This window comes from Sphaerodactylus townsendi, linkage group LG03 (assembly GCF_021028975.2).
Source record: "Sphaerodactylus townsendi isolate TG3544 linkage group LG03, MPM_Stown_v2.3, whole genome shotgun sequence".
Lineage (NCBI taxonomy): Eukaryota > Metazoa > Chordata > Lepidosauria > Squamata > Sphaerodactylidae > Sphaerodactylus > Sphaerodactylus townsendi.
In genome coordinates this window covers 168,431,601-168,448,869 of record NC_059427.1, presented here as the reverse complement: position 1 = coordinate 168,448,869, position 17,269 = coordinate 168,431,601, and the positions used below count along the sequence as shown (strand labels likewise).

General features: G+C 45.8%; 1 protein-coding gene across 1 annotated transcript in view; it reads right to left on the bottom strand.

Annotated features, from left to right (window-relative positions):
- Positions 1–17,269, bottom strand: part of NCKAP1L (NCK associated protein 1 like) — a 640,546-nt gene that overhangs the window by 36,818 nt on the left and 586,459 nt on the right. Inside the window, exon 26 of the mRNA XM_048487583.1 lies at positions 6,344–6,437. Coding sequence (XP_048343540.1) covers positions 6,344–6,437 — 94 coding nt within the window. The remainder of the gene's footprint in view (positions 1–6,343; positions 6,438–17,269) is intronic.

Sequence of the window (17,269 nt, the reverse complement as noted above, 5' to 3'; positions counted from 1 at the left end):
CAAATAGACCTTTGCAGTTTCCTCGTCTACAGACCAGCTTTTGTGCTGACCACTCTGAAGAGGAGTGCTCCCAGAACAAATGCAGGGTCAGAAACTGGAGGGAAGCTGTACCTCAAGAAAAGTCTTTGGATCATTCGAAGCATATATCCCTGGATGCCACAGACTGTTGCACAGAGATCATGCACTGATGCTATGGTTGGCAATCTCTAGGTATGGCTGGGAGATCTCCTGGAATTACAATTCATCTCCTGGCTGATCAAAGGATCAGTTCGCCTTTGAGAAAATGGCTGCTTTGGAGTGGACTCCTATGGCATCAAATCCCTGCCCCCTCTCTACTCCCACATCTCCAGGAATTTCCCATCCTGGCACTGGTAATCCTAACTGGAGACCAGTCTAACAACCAGTTCTGGTACCAAGAGCTTCTATTTGGGTTGCCTCCAAGAAGCTTACACTGGGGATTATTTGTTTGTTGAATAAATATCCTACCTTTCTCCCCAAGGGAGCTTGCATCATTCTCCTCTGCTCCATTTTATCCTCACAACAACCCTGTGAGGTAGGCTGAGAGTACGTGACTGGCCTAAGGTCACCCAGAGAGCTTCCATGGCATGAGTGGGGATTTGAATCCAGGTCTCTCAGATCCTACCGGTAGTCCGACACTCAAACCAATTTACCGTACAAGCTCTCATCTGCATGCCTTTTGCACACCAAAATAAGCAGTTGCAGTTAAGAAACATCCAAGCTGGGGGTGGAACCTTAGGAGGGCGGGGTTTGGGGAGGGGAGGTCATTAAAGAAGAAGAGTTGGATTTAATTCCCCCCTTTCTCTCCTGTAAGGAGACTCAAACGGGCTTACACTCTCCTTTTCCCTTCCCCCCTCACAACAAACACCCTTTGAGGCACGTGGGGCTGAGAGAGCTCCAACAAACTGTGACTAGTCCAAGGTCACCCAGCTGACAGTGTTGGAGTTAGTGGCGTAGCACCAACCGGGAAGAGGGGGCACGACTCCCCAGGCGCACGCCTGTGCGGGGGCATGGTGGGGGCATGGCAGGGGCGCATGTGTGCCCTGGGCGCAGTTCCCCCTCGCTCCGCCCCTAGTTGGAGTGCATAAGTTAATCTAGTTCACTAGATAAGCCCCCACAACTCAAGTGGCAGAGTGTGGAATCCAACCCGGTTCTCCAGATTAGAGTGCACCTGCTCTTAACCAGTACACCACGCTGGCTCTCAGATTTAACACCTGTGATGTTAAACACCTCCAGAAACACTGGCAGTTACAAATATCATATTATGTGTGAGCCAATGATAACGGTGAAAAATCAATTTCTTTTACAAGACACCCCCCTCACATACACAAGAGAAGATTATTATTCCTAATATGCTTTCAGATTTATTATTCCTAATATGTTTACTTCTGGGTGTGTTGTTTTTATTATAATGTTTGTATGACCACGGAGGAAGGCTAAATCAGCCCAAACGTGTCTGGTGCTTTGTTGGTCACTGACACGTGTTATCAACAGTGTTTGGAATTGTTATAACCCTTTTCGGCTTTTAAAGTACAGCCTGGTTTTCAGGCCTTGAGTCCTTAATCTATAATTGTAGCCACTTGATAATAAATATATTTATTTTGTGATATATACATTTTGGTTTCCAGCTCAACCCTTTGTGGTGCCCTGTACTGTTTTGCTTGTGTTTTTCTCCGCCACCCGTTTTTTATTTTGCTTGATTTGGGGAGATTGAGATTGAGAATGGCGGGGTTTGAGGAGGGGAAGGCCTTTCAAGGGGATATAGTGACTTAGTCCCCCTTCCCAAGTGGTCATTTTCTTCAAGTCAACTGAACTCTGTTGTCTGGAGATCGGTTGTAACTCCAAGGCCCTTCCACATGGGTCAATAAACACGGGTTAACGACAGTAAAATGTAACAGCAGACAGCAGACATGGTTCTCTCTGATCGAAAGAAAGATTGAATCACTTGGTATATCTCTCAACTCGCTTTTCCCGCTATCTAGTTCAGAATTCTACAACTTGTTAAAACAAAAATTGTTGGAAAGCGAATGGATTAATTTATTTAGGGCTGCTATGAAAACTTGTTCACCCTTACATCTTTCAATACCCCTATATCAAAACAGGATGGCTCCCTATTTGTATTTTTTGACTAATCCAATGCAGAGAAGAGCCCTCACACTTGCTCGCTTCAATGTTTTCCCCTCCGCTTTATTGGGTGGTAGATTTAACAACTTGGAAATGAGCGAAAGGGTATGCTCTTGTGGTGAACAACAAATTGAAACATTGGCACATCAACTGCTTTGCTGCCCTAAATCTGCTAATATCAGATCAAAATATTCCAATATTCTTTCTAGGATACCTAGTGAAATGGGAGAATCAGGTAGACTTCCTTTCCTTCTGGACAATTCTGACAATGAAACTTGTGAATTGGTAGCACAATTTTTACTGGAGGTGATGCACAATCAATAATTTATATTTTATCTTAAACCAGTGGTGGTGAACCTTTGGCACTCCAGTTGTTATGGACTACAATTCCCATCAGCCCTTGCCAGCATGACCAATTGGCCATGCTGGCAGGGGCTGATGGGAATTGTAGTCCATAACATCTGGAGTGCTCGATAGACGCCTTCTCCACTTAATTGTCAAGTTACATGAGAACACGACCATACAGGTAAGGTTCTCACACAAAGGTCATCTAACAGCGCCCATCTCTACTCAGAAAGGTGTAAGGCAAGGGTGCCTTCTAGCACCCCATTTGTTTAACTTTTATGTTAACACATTAATAACAGGGTTTCATAAGAAAGATACCCATGCACCTATCCTTACCGCTGATAAGAGTATAGCCATTCTCATGTATGCCGATGATGCTGTTGTATTATCATTGACAAGAGTGGGGCTAAAAGAAGCTGAAGATATTTGCTCAGATAATGCACAGAGGAACAGCTAATTATCAACTACACAAGAGACCAAGATAGTGCATTTTAATGCCAAATTTAAGAAACTGAAATGGCAGTTGTTAGGTCATCCAGATTGAACAAATAAAGTGTTTCAAATACCTAGGTGTGGTTTTCCAGTACAACGGAAAACCCTCAATATACAAACAGCCATACACACAGCACAAAGGAGCTCACAGGCAATCCTAAGATATTTTCGATCACAAGGGGTGGATTTATTCCAGCGGCAATTAGATTATTTGAAGCTAAATCCCTGGCACAACTCACCTATGGAGCCCCATTGGCAATAATTTCGGATTTCACTCTATTAGAGAGGAGTCCTATCCACATTCCTCAGAGCTCTTTTTTAACACTCCTAAATGTGTACAGCTAATGTAGTTTTAAGACAAGAAGCAGGGTTGGTTAAAGTTGAGACAACCTTTTGGAGGCTTATTATCAAATACTGGCTTAAAGTCCTCTCCCATCCCATGGGTTTATTGCCTTTGCTTCTGGCAGCAACACCATATCCAAGCTGGCTAGAAAAATAACACTTAAACTTACACAGTGTGGTTTTGGATCCTGCACAATCATTGGAACTGGACCATTGCAGAGCAACCGCCTTGGTCTATCATCCGCTCAATGCTATTCACATGCCAACAGATTCCTCCTTGTTACCGGCGTCCTATAAACCATTACAATCTTGGACAGGTATCTCGGCTGCCCTTACCTGTCCAATATAACATCTGAAATGCCGCTGGAGCCTTTTCAAGGGCCCGTTTTGACGCTTTCCATCAGCCAATCTAATGGGCAGATTTCAAAAATCCCACGACATAGGAGACTATGTGTTTGTAACTCAGGGAAGTGGACTCTGTATTACATATTTTATTGCATTGTGAACTCCATAAAGGGGAAAGGGAGGCGTTAATTCATCCATTGTTTATCCAGTACAGAAATTTAACTAGAGTTAATTCCGACTCAGTTCTTGTGAGAATTTTGCTGGAAGACCGAGTTTCTCTTATATCTCAGCAGGTAGCTAAATTTTGTATGCTGGCATATAGTAAGAGAAGAACCATGTTGGGACCAAGAGCCAGACCACATGAGGGTGACCGTAAGAATGCTACAAGCTGATGATATTTTTTGTGTGGATTTCTGTTTCGTGGATTTCAGTGCAAATTCGATTGTTCTTTTGTTTGTTGTTCCTCCTTTTTCTTGTTCTTCTCTGCTCTTTTTTGCTGGCCTAATGGCCGTAATAAAACTGAACTGAACTGAACATCTGGAGTGCCAAAGGTTCGCCACCACGGCCTTAAACCTTTGTATTTGTATACCTTTTATCTCAGGCTTTTTATTGTGTTATGATTATTGTTATGCCAAATAAAGGCTTATTATTATTATTACAAAACATGTTGGGGGAAGAACTTCACACGGATCCTGCCCCCAAGCGAGTCTGCCCCATGTTATTTCCCCAAAAACAGGTTATTCAAGAATCACAACATCCGCAAGTCTTTTTTAAAATCCTGGGTTGCAGCCGGTTTAGAGCAAACAGCCAGGCAGGGAGGTGCTTTATTCGGCCAGGCAGGGAGGTGCTTTATTCGGCCAGGCAGGGAGGTGCTTTATTCGTGCGTTCCTTTAAAAAAAAATTATTTCCCGGTGCTCATCTGCATAGCCACGCAGGCACAAAGGGTCATACCGTGAGACTGCATGGCTGTGGGGGTCTATTCGTGCATGTCTGTGTAGATATGCACTGGTGGGAGGTGAGTTTTTTAAAAACCGCGCCTCCATGCGAAGGTGCGCCCTGCGGCCAATTCACTCACTGACCAGCCATGGGACAGCCAGCCATGCAAACGCCCCGGGGCTATGACGGGCTAATTGATCCCAGCTGCAACCCACTTTACATTTGCAGTGCAGAACGCGCCCGAGAGGTTGGAGGTTTGCAATCCTATCTACAGACCTTCAGTTAGCCAGGTAGGAAGTGTCGGCCGGGCTGGTAGATGCTGGTGGAAGTGTGGCTGCGTAATTGCATGCGTTGCAAAAAAGAAAAGAAAAAAGTCTGTGGCTGCCGACCAAGAGAGACTTAAAAAGCGAGATCAAGAAAGCCGACATTCTTGGCAGAAACCTGCTGAGTGGGCCTTTAACACAAACAAACCAGTGAAGGCATCCAAGCAGTGACAGTTCCCTTGAGATAAGAGTTAAATATTTATTTCCACTGAAATGGCTCACAGCCGTGGAGAAATTTCCCCATGCAGCTCCTCTTCAAGTGGAGATTTCCTGGTGCTAAAGAAGCGGAGATCCTTGCATGGTTGGTAAGGGATGCCTTGCCACCCCCTGCAGCTCGGCCTTATTTATCTATTTAAAACTTGTTAAAGCTGCCTTTCCACCTGATCAGGGTCTTCAAGGAGGGGGGCATTCATTGAAAATGCTGGGGGGAAGAATTAGGACTAATAAAAGGAAACACTTCTTCACGCAACGTGTGATTGGTGTTTGGAATATGCTGCCACAGGAGGTGGTGATGGCCACTAACCTGGATAGCTTTAAAAGGGGCTTGGACAGATTTATGGAGGAAAAGTCGATTTATGGCTACCAATCTTGATCCTCCTTGATCTGAGATTGCAAATGCCTCAACAGACCAGGTGATCGGGAGCAACAGCCGCAGAAGGCCATTGCGTTCACATCCTACATGTGAGCTCCCCAAGGCACCTGGTGGGCCACTGCGAGTAGCAGAGAGCTGGACTAGATGGACTTTGGTCTGATCCAGCTGGCATGTTCTTATGTTCTTATGAGGTGAACAAGAAAACAAGAAAACATCTGACCAATTGAAAAGAACATTTACAATTATACAACATTTATTTACAATTATAAAACAATTATAAAAACACATACACAAAAGCAGAAACAGGGAGGAAGGCCAATAACTATAATTGGGGGGGTATGCCAAACAAACAAAAAGTCTTCACCTGCTGGCAGAAGACACCAATACAGGGAGACAGACAAATCAGTACAAGGGGACAGACAAAGCTTTAAGTGCCAGTACTGAGAAACCCCTTTTCCAGGTCACAGCCTCTCTAGCCTCGGAAGGCAGGGACAACCAAAGCAGCCTCCAAAGAGGATTCCAGTGAACAGGTGATCTCAAATGGGAGAAGGCAGATAGTGTAGTGGTAGATGACACTGGGCCAGTCACAGTTCTCTCAGAATTCTCTCAGCCCCACCTACCTCACAAGGTGCCTGTTGTGGACAGGGAAAGGGTATGTGATTGTAAGCCGCTTTGAGACACCTTTTAGTATAGAAAAGTGGGGTATAAAAACTAACTCTTCATCTTAAGTTATGTTGGTCTAGACTGTACAAGGCTTCAAAGGTCAATATTAGCGTGACTTAAAACATAACAGGCCGCAGAAGAGTTCACAAGCTTGATTCCTTACCTTTTTTCAGATTGGAGAAGGCAGTCACCAAGGCTGGATCGATGTCACAAGGGGACCCAACAGCTGTGGCGAGCTCAAAGATGCTCAAGGTAACCTAAAGGAAAGGTAGTAAAAGGCTGAGCCAGACAGTGTCAGAGACACAAAGCGGCTGCTAGTTCTCATAATTTAACTCCCCTTTTTCCTGTAACTTATTTACCACATTCATTTCCGGCCTTTTCCCAATGGGAACCCAAAGCAGAATAACATCATTCTCCTCACTTCCATTTTATTCTCACAACAACCCTGTAAGGTTGGTTAGACTGAAAGATTATTACTGGGCCAAGGTTACCCATCAAGGTTCCATGGCAGACTGGGGATCTGAACCTGGCCGAATCCCCACTGAAAATTAAATCTAGATAAAACCAAGTTTCAAAATAATCTGCACCTTTTCATTGAGGTTTCAACCTCCCCACTGTGGCATGTTTCTAGTGAAGACATCTATGTTTATCTCTGATTTTTAAAATGTTACAATCCCCACAACCGCGTGATTGGCTTTGCGGGTCTATCCTGATTGGCTGTCATGTCATATTGGGGCGGGAACTTTTTTTTGCGTGAAAAACGTGCTAACATGCTAACGTTCCATTGTGTACACATTTCGGCGGGTACTGTTCTATTGTGAACACGATTCAGCGGTATATGTTCCCCTCGTGGACACGGTTCAACGATAGCCGGCGAAACAAAAAAAAGGCTGCACGCACACCGCACACAGCCCGCTGTACTCTGATTGACTGGAAGGCCCCACATCACTCTCTACGGCGGGAAAATTGAATGCACATCCGACCCTCGGATCCGGATTCTGTGCTTCTTTTTTAAAAAGGTTCACATCCTTACAGGTTCGGGAAAAACACATGATAAGGGGGTGAGGGACTGCCAGAACTGGGATGAATTTGTGTTCAATGGTTCAGCTATGGGGAGTTCGACATGAAACGTGGATATTTCGGGTGAGTATCCTGGGATTAATCGGCAGTGGGGATATGGCCCCGAATCTTCCAGACCCTAATCCCACCCTCTAGCCACTACATCACGCTGTCTCTCAGTAATGTCTGCTGTTACATTTGTGATGACACCATGAATGGCCTGATGTGCATCTCCACAGCCACACTGATCAACACAGATGAGAGAGACTCACAGCACCATAACATCATGTCACAATCTATGTTGCAGTGTCCCGAAGATTAGGTGACTACCCAATTCTCATCTGTCCCCATCAAGACAGGTCTCATTCTTCTAAATCCCATGTGTCAAACTCGCGTCCCTCCAGATGTTGTGGACTACAGTTCCCATCATCCCCTGCCAGCATCATGCTGGCAGGGGATGATGGGAACTGTACTCCATAACATCTGGAGGGCCGCAAGTTTGACACCTGTGTTCTAAATGGGGGGGGGGGGGTCATACAGTTCAAAATTATGTTGGTAAACAAAAAATGTATGTCTTCATCTTGATGCCCTTCTTATAACACCATCCTCCTAGCACAGGGGTAGGGAACCTTTAACACGCAAAGAGCCATTTGGACCCGTTTTCCATGGGAAAAGAAAACACTTGGAGCCGCAAATAATTTTTGACATTTAAAATAAAGATAACACTGAATATATTGTGTTTTTTAATCTTTTACTCCACTCATTCTGAGAAGCGCATGGATGCGGCAAGGATGGGGCCAGCGGCTCGGCCTTGCCGGCCACCGGGAAAGCGCCCGCCCCGCTCCAACGGGACAGGCGAGAGGGGAAGCCCGTGGCGCGGCCCAGCCAGCTGCGGGCAGGCAAGGATGGGGCCAGTGGCTCAGCTCGTGGAGCCGCAGTGTGAGGGCAGAAGAGCCGCATGCGGCTCTCGAGCCGCAGGTTCCCTACCCCTGTCCTAGCACATGATTCACGGAGAGGCACCAACAATTAGGCCAAAGAAGCACAGGATCCGAGCCCAGGGTACCCAGAATAACCAAAAATAAATGTAGACGGCATCCTTCAAACAGAAGCATCAATAAAAACGTGTCCCCCTGGTCAACTTTAAACAAATTTGCTGGGGTGTGGCATGGGAAATCCCGCCTGTGCCCGCTGTTTATGGCGGCCTGTTGAAATGCCAGAAGCCGTTGCCTATAAATACTATGATTTTTTCCCCCCACTTTCAAGATGTACCATTTTCCTGCTGGGAAGATGCTCCAACCATCCCACCTCTGCAGTGAAACAGAACAACAGAAGCAAGCCGTAAAACGTCATCCAAGGAAAACCCGATACTCAGCGAAAACATTGTTCCAACCCAAAAGCCATGACAGCGTCTTCGTTCACCTTCCAAAACTATCCAGGGTTGTGTTTAGGAAAATCCTCTTCCTTAGACAACAAGCTACAAAGTTGTGGGAAGTGGGAGCAATCACTTTTGGCAGGTGGAGCCTACAGCAATGTCCACTTCTGAGGTTTGCCCCTCCCTAGCTCCCCTCCGCAGGGCCCAATCCCAAAATCTCCAGGTATTTCCCAACCCAGAACTTGCTGGCAAAGCTGACAGGTTTGAGATTATCTGCAGACCCTTATATCATAGCACAGCTGAGTTAAGGTCCAAAGGATGAGCAGGAGTCCTCAGATAAGAGACTAGCAGAGCAAAGCTCTTTTAAAAAACAAACATAGCAGCCACTGTATGCTTCTACTCTCTCCCCATCATCTGACAACTTTCATCTGTATCAGACTTGTCTGGAGGTGAGAGTCCAGCCGACTGCCTTATGTTTCTGTTTCCCAGGGGAACAGATGAACAAATGCAATTGTAACATCAGTCAATGGAACTGGCTAACCTTTTTTTAAAGACTTCTGCTTTGACAGCAAATCACAGTTGGTCATTAAGGCTCAACCACAGCTGATGGGTGGCTTGCACTCTTCCCTGCATTCTTCCCTGCAAACCGGAATTCAACTAGCGTTTACAAACTTGGTTTGGATCGAAGATTGCCAGACATAGTTTGTGGTCTGGACTTAAACCGCGGTTTACCAGAAAGCAGAATTTGATGTGTAGGAGGCCATATATTCCGGGGGGGGGGGGGGGGCATGATCCTGAGAATCTCTCTGGATCACATGCACACATGAAGTTGCCTTACACTGAAGAAGACCGTTGGTCCATCTAAGTCAGTATTGTCTGGTAATGCAACAGCAGAATCTTTATTAAGCATAAATATCAGAAAATCATAACACAGAAAACAACAAATCAAGTCAAAATAAGCTATACGTCTCTCAGAATCAAGACCTGCATTAAAAACTGGGCTGTTTTCCCGAACACCATAAGATTGTTACTATTCAATAGTTTTATAGTACTTGCTTTAGGAGAACAGTTACGTATAGTCCCTAATAATAAAGCCTCCCTGAAAAGCTTGTATTTTGGACAGTTCAAGTGTTTCAATAAGCGTTGGACAATATGGACAGACTCTATTCGATAGAGGAATATTACCAAACCTGTAAAAGAGCTGGAGAAAACACACGACATCTGGCCCTAGTGAGGGCCCATTGATGCTTAGGATTGAATAGCTGCAGTAAATACATAGCCATCTGTAAGGGTCTGTTACCCCAGTCATCCACAAGACTCAGGAAGATTTCAAGAACTTTATTGGAACTGTGTCATCCCAGGCTCAGATAGCCGAAACTGGGGGTTTGGCTCTCTGACCCCTGGTATATACCTTACAGTTTAGTTCAGTGATGGCGAACCTATGGCACGGGTGGCAGAGGTGGCACTCAGAGCCCTCTCTGTGGGCATGCACAAACAGAGTTCATCATGTGGGGAGGAAATCGCGCCCCCCCCCCACACACACATCTAGGCTGGCCTGGGCCACTGGGCTCGATTATTAGCATTAAACCTAAGACCTAGTTTTGGGGAAGCAGTGTAGGTAACCCTGTTAAGCGCTGTTAAACCCCACTGATTTTCATGCAAAGAACTAAAGTGCGATCCTTTACCTGGGAGTGAGCTCTGTTGCTGGCAATGGGGCTTGTTTCTGAGTAAACCCTCCTAGGGTAGTGATTCACCGTTCGAAGAGTTGCATGGTTGCTTCAAAGCAAAGCCAATGACTACCACCAAACTGTCTCCCGAGTAACGCACGCCTCGGAGCCAACCATTTTTTCTAAACTAAAACCTCAGTATTCAGGTTAAATTGCCGGGTTGGCGCTTTGCGATAAATAAGTGGGTTTTGGGTTGTAGTTTGGGCACTCGGTCTCAAAAAGGTTCGCCATCACTGGTTTAGTTCAACCCATGAACCCCCCCCCTCGCATTCCCATAATACCAGAATGTGAAAGGAAAGTGGAAACAGCAGCATTGTTTGGGAAAGACAGTTCACTCCTTCAGGAAGGCAGATAAGGATGAACGGATAAGCTCTATTGAACTAGTTACTTTGCAAGCAGGGGGAGGCTTCCGTAGCCTTGAGCGAAGAAAATGGCTTCAGCTGGGGTGTGGACGTGTAAACTGCCAGGCCTAGAATGGCACAGGTCTGACGCCATCTTGCCAATAAGATACCAAAAGACACCAAAGTGATACCAAAGTATAAAGGGGAGCATATTGTTCTTGCCTGATAGTGACTCTCCAGGATCTCTGGCTGAACTATGTCACTACTGTCCTTTAAACTGGATGCCAGGGATTGAACCTGGGAACTTCTGCTGGCCAAGCAGACGATCTACCGCTGAGCCACAGCCCCTTCCGATCTGATGTCACAGAAAAAGGATCATTCACCCAGTGGAGAAAACAAAGGGTTGCTTTCTGTTCTGAACTGTGAGTGTGACAGGCAAGGCAGGCACTCTGTGCAGAAATACGTATGCCCATAAATCCAGCTGGCATTTGTTTGCTTCTTTGAGGAGGAGTTGAACAAATCAGGCCTCCATGTGGGGCTCTGAATCCACAGATTATGCTCCGCCGCAGGGTGAGATGGATGTCTGCTGACCTTCAACTTTGGTGTCGGCATCTGGCATCCAAGTTGTTTTCTCTCTTTTTCTGTTGACTGGAGAGAGCAAGTCTCCTAGAGCAAATGCTATCAGTGTCTACTGCTCTGAAAACCAAGGATGTTTCCATGGGCATCAGGAATTTGAGACAAGGCTCTGAAGGAACAGCAGTATGAGAGACTGAGAATTGGAACAGAAGGAAGAAAGCCGTGAATGAGCAGTAGGAAGCAAAAAGAGGCTCTTGTCATTTTTCTACTCTACATATGGGCTCATGTTTTTGCATTGTCGAAGGCTTTCGCAGTCGGACTCCACTGGTTGTTGTGGGCTTTCCGGGCTGCGTGGCCATGGTCTGGTAGAGCTTGTTCCTAACATTCTGCCTGCATCTGTGGCTGGCATCTTCAGAGGTATATCACAGAGAGAAGTGTGCACACTTCTCTCTGTGATACACCTCTGAAGATGCCAGCCACAGATGCAGGCGAAACGTTAGGAACAGGATCTACCAGACCGCGGCCACACAGCCCGGAAACCCCATAACAACCAGCTCATATTTTTGTCAGAAAATAAGTTAAACATGTCTTTCTTGGACCCAGATTTTTTTAATGGATGAGGCTGTGCTTTGCATGTCAAACACCTAGGCTTGCCAGCCTCCAGGTGGTAGCTGGAGAGCTGGATCCTCTGAAGTTGCCAGTCACAGATGCAGGCAAAACGTCAGGAGAAAATGCTACCAGAACATGGCCATGCAGCCCGGAAATGACACAACGCCCCAGTGATCTGGACTGTCTGGCTCAATAGAATGCATCTTCGTGTGTTAGGTCAAGAAGAGCATTTGTTACTCAGTGGTTCTCATTCTTGCTGAATTCTCCTTCTTAATTTCTGTTTTTGCAACAGTGAGCCATCACATGCTAAAAAGGAAGCTTAAGATTAACTCTTTGAGTTACAATGTGATTTTGCTACAGTCACCAAAAATTTAGCCATATGCAGAGTGACTTGTCGGTCTCCATCTCTTATTAAATAAGAAGACAGTTTCTAAAGAGAGAGTCCTGCCTCAGCGAAGGAACAATCGGTTCAGCTCTCAAATCTGAAAATTCAAGGCGGTTCAAAAGAATATGATCTACAGAGTCCATTTGGTTGTTATCACATCTGCATAATTAGACGATGGAAAACTATTAAACCTTCCTAATAGAACCGCCAATGGCAAGACGGTCGTTTGTGCAAGCATAAACGCCCTTCTATATTTTGGAGGAGGCAATTCAAGCAGGTAGTTTGGCATTTTTATCAGAGAAAAATTACTAATGGAAAAAGATGAACATACTCTGCAGGGTCTAACCAGCCTACTCTTATAATCAAGATCTCTCAGATGTTTTTAATTGACTGACTCAACCCTCTTGCTGTGTGGTCTAGCAGATGAAGCCAACACGACTGGATTTTTGTTCACACTGGTCCTTTCCACTGGCTCACAAAGACTCTATGACTGATTACGCATGGTGAGGTTCCCTCAACTTCAAAGAGAATTGGCCAAGGAGTCTTCATTTTGAGACATGTTTGGCATTATTACCCATTGCCCTGTTTGCAGCGGGGCAGGCGTTACCCATCAGCTGGCTTGTTGCTTGCTTCCAGAGGGTGATGTTTCATGGGTTCTCTGCTGCAGGTTCTCTATCACATGCGTGCTTTAATTTTTAATACAATCTTCAATTTTAATTGTTAATTTTATCAATAAATCGATATATAAATCTATCGATCTGTCGATAGATCGACATTAAAAAGGCTTGAATACAACATCTGTACATTAAGAAGTCTTGAATACAATATCTGTTCACTTTGCCTGAATCCCGATTGCCTTTTATGGTGGGAAGTGAGGGGGAGAAATGGCAGAGTGCAAACTGCAAAAGGACAATGAGAGCAAGAGGGAAGCGTGCAAACAGCGCGAGGGAGTGGGAGGGGTAAGCCTAGGTGGGCTGGCCCCGTGTGGCAGGAAGAAGTCCAGGGCAAAACTGTGCCTACTGGCAAATTTGTCCCACTCTGGCAGCAAAGCAAAGTTAAAATTGTGCTATAAGTGGATTTGCTTGCCACGGAGAGAGTGGAAAGTGAAAATGGGGCTAGAGGAAATGGGTCCATACAAAAAATCTTGCCATGGCAGACACTCACTTTCATCATGAAGCAAATACCTATGAGACATGAAACAGGAGAGATGCCCCACCCACCTCACAGAGTGTTTGTTGTGAGTGGGGAAGGGCAAGGAGATTGTAAGCCCCCTTGAGTCTCATACAGGAGAGAAAGGGGGGATATAAATCCAAAACTCTTCTTCTTCTTCTTTCCCAAGCAAAGAGGATTCCTGGCCTGCGAAACATTTGAACCAGCAATGTATCTCTCAGGTACTGTCTAAGAAAGAGGAGGTGGGTTGAGAGGGAACAGAAGAGGGACAAGTAAACTGAAAGCTTTCTGAGGGTTTCATGTAAACTGACAGAGACGGCAGTTGGAGACTGGAGAAAGCGTTAAACATTTATAGCTCTTAAAAACAGAAGGGACCAGCCTCCGCTACTGCCTCAAGCCCACTCTTGCCTGCTCGATGAAGCAACGAAGCATCCTGTCTCCCGGCTGTGAATGGCAGGGAATCCGCCCCCCTCCTCAGGCAGCCTTTGCCAATTAATCACTCTTGAAGTTAAACAGTGCCACTTATTCCTAAATATTTTCCAACTCTTAATTCATGGCTGTTCCTTCACATTCTGACTTTTTCAGGGACAACAGGATTCAAGAGTTCTAGGAAAGCCCCAGAGAGCACCCAAAACAAATGAAAGAGGTCTGTGTGATCTTTTGGGAAGCAAACTAAAGGTAATGCTATTCTCCCTCACAGACCACAAACAGAAGGCTAGGTCTTCCTGGCCAAGTTTGGTCCTAAATTAGCAAAAACCAGGAGGCAAAAGGAAAGCCAAACTGTTCTGCAGATTTTTATGGGCTGTGAGTATGCTGCGGAAGCACTGAAATAGCTCCTAAGTTTTAGTTTCTAGAGAAATTAAATCTACAGCACTTATGGCTGCAATTGAGAGCCAGCATGGTATACTGCCCTCATGATGGACTACTAGCATCTGGGAAACTCAGATTCAAATCCCTACTCTGCCATGGAAACTTGGTGGGTAACCTTGGGCCAGCCACCCACTCTCAGCCCCAACCCTGGCAAGTGTTTGGTTTGGTTGGGAGACCTCCAAGGAATACCGGGGTTGTGACCTGCAGGTAGGCAATGGCAAACCACGTCCCAACGTCTCTTGCCTTGAAAACCCTACAAGGTGAGGTATGATTTGGCAACGAAAAATTATATGGCTGCTATCCTAGGCTTGAAAATGTTTGGGCAACCTACCTACCTACCTAGAACATTTTTATCCCACCTTTCCTCCAAAGCAACTGAGAGAGGCAATGGCTGCTGAAATTCTGACGACAGAGGAGGTGGCTCAGTAAGATTTCCAATGACTTGAGACCAGAAGCGTAGCTGGGCGGAAGTGTGCCCAGGGTGCACTCTGTGTTTTCTGCCCCCACCCCCCCCTGCAGCCCCGCGGCCTCCCCCCACTTACTTTTTCCAGTCGGCAGAAAACAGCTTTCTGCCGGCTGAAAACAGGCCAGGCTGGTGGGGCAGGGCCAGGCCTGGCAAGGGGGGGAGGGGGTGATTTTCATACCCCCCCAGTCGCGCACCCGGTGCAAGGCATGCCCCCATCCCCTTGTAGCTTTGCCACTGCTTGAGACAATGCCCTTCCCAGGTTCTTTCTTCTCCCCATGAAAATCATAAATTCTCAATCATAAATGCTCAATTTAATCTATTTATACAGGGCACCGAATTCAGTATTTTGTTGCAGAAGTTGTAAACACTGTGGAATTTTCCTATTTCTTTTAATAGAGAGAAAGCACTGCCCCCGGTAACATCTGTAGTAAGCCTACCACTGCAATGGTTGCTTGAGCGCATCAGTTCACAGAAGCTAAGCAGGGTCAGTATTTGGAAGGGAGACCTCCAAAGAAGACTCTGCAGAGGAAGGCAATGGCAAATCATGTCTGTTTCTTACTTGCCTTGGAAGTCCCTTGCTGGAGTCGCCATAAACTGGCTGCAACTTGATGGCTCTTTATACAAACACACGAGGCTGTTTCCTCTCACTTTCAACCCTGTGTTGAACTTAAAACAGTCAGAACTTAAAACAGCTGACAATTATCTTGTACTTTTTTCTTGATCTCTGTTTCAAGGACATCATTCCCATTGGCCCAAGGTGGCTGGGCATGTGATCTAAACAAGATTGGTTATGCAACACTAGTGGAAATGTCCAAGTTGCATAGAATCATAGAATTAGAAGAGACCCATCAAGTCCAACCCCTGCAATGCAGGAACACACAATCAAAGCACTCCTGGCAGATGGCCATCCAGCCTCTGTTTAAAAACCTCCAAAGAAGGAGACTCCACCACACTACGAGGTAGTGCATTCCACTGTCAAACAGCCCTTACTGTCAGGAAGTTTTTTTCTGATGCTTAGGTGGAGTCTCTTCTCCTTCACCTTGAACCCATCACTCCTGGTCGTAGTCTCTAGAGCCGCAGAAAACAAGCTTGTTCCCTCACCAATATGACATCCCTTCAAATATCTAAACATCTGTTCAATGCATGCCACAGCTGAGCAACAAGAATGCAGTCATTTGCACAAACATGTGATGATATTTCATGCATTCCATTCCACCCGTAGCACCGACTGGCTCTTAGTGCCAGAGCATCTGCTGAATATGCATGAGGTCTCGGATTCAACCCTTGGCGTCTCCGGTTAAAGGCATCGGGAAGTAGGTAATGTGAAAGACCTCTCAGCCTGACATTCTGGAAAGCTGTGCCAGTCTGAGTAGACCAGGGGTAGGGAACCTGCAGCTCTCCAGATGTTCAGGAACTACAATTCCCATCAGCCCCTTTCAGCATGGCCAATTGGCCATGCTGAAAGGGGCTGATGGGAATTGTAGTTCCTGAACATCTGGAGAGCCGCAGGTTCCCTACCCCTGGAGTAGACGAAGGTGTCCAACTCTGGGTCTTCAGACTACAATTCCCATCAGCACATGCTGCCATGGCCAATTGGCCATGCCAGCAGGGATTGATGGGAATTGTAGTCCATGAGCCTCTGAAGCGCCCGAGTTGAACACCCCTGAAGTAGACAATACTGATCTTGATGAACCGGAAAAAGGTCTGCTTCGGAATAAGTAGACTTCATGTCTTCACGTATTGGATTGGGATTTAGCATCAATTAGACCAGCTTCCCGCTCCTGCTTTGGATTTCAGGGGTACAGAGACCATTTATTGGCCAACCACAGGGAAATTCTACTGCAAATCCCATCCCTCTGTCCAACATGATCAAGGATCACGACATAGCAGGCTTTCCAGACTTTGAGCTTGGGTTAGATCTTTGGCTCCCCTGTCAAATTATCCTAATTGAAACATTTAATGAGACATTGGGTACTAAATAGAAAGCAAAAAATGGTAACTGCTAGGTTTTAAGAAATTTGTAAATTGTTTTAATTTACCTAATGTATTTTATGGTGTGTAATATAATGGCCTACTGTATGTAAGATTGTTTTGGCCTTCTGTACACCGCCCAGAGACCTTTGGGGGTGGGCGGTTTAAAGTCAAATAAATAAACAAACAAACAAACAAACAAACAAACAAACCCTTAACACTGCATTACGTATGTGTGTGTGTGTGTGTGTGTGTGTGTGTGTGTGTGTGTGTGTGTGTGTGTGCGTGCATATGCGTGTGCCATCAAGTCACAGCTGACATGACAACTCTGTAGCTTTTTCAAGGCAAGAGACCTTTGGAAGTGGTTTGCCATTGCTGACTTCCACATGGGCTGAGAGAGTTCCGAGAGACTTGGGACTGGCCCAAGGTCACCCAGCAGGCTTCATGTGGAGGAGTGGTGAACTGAATCTGGTTCTCTAGATCTGCCACTCTTAACCATCACTGCGTTACTTACCTAACTTCAATTATACCCCTCCATTCTCC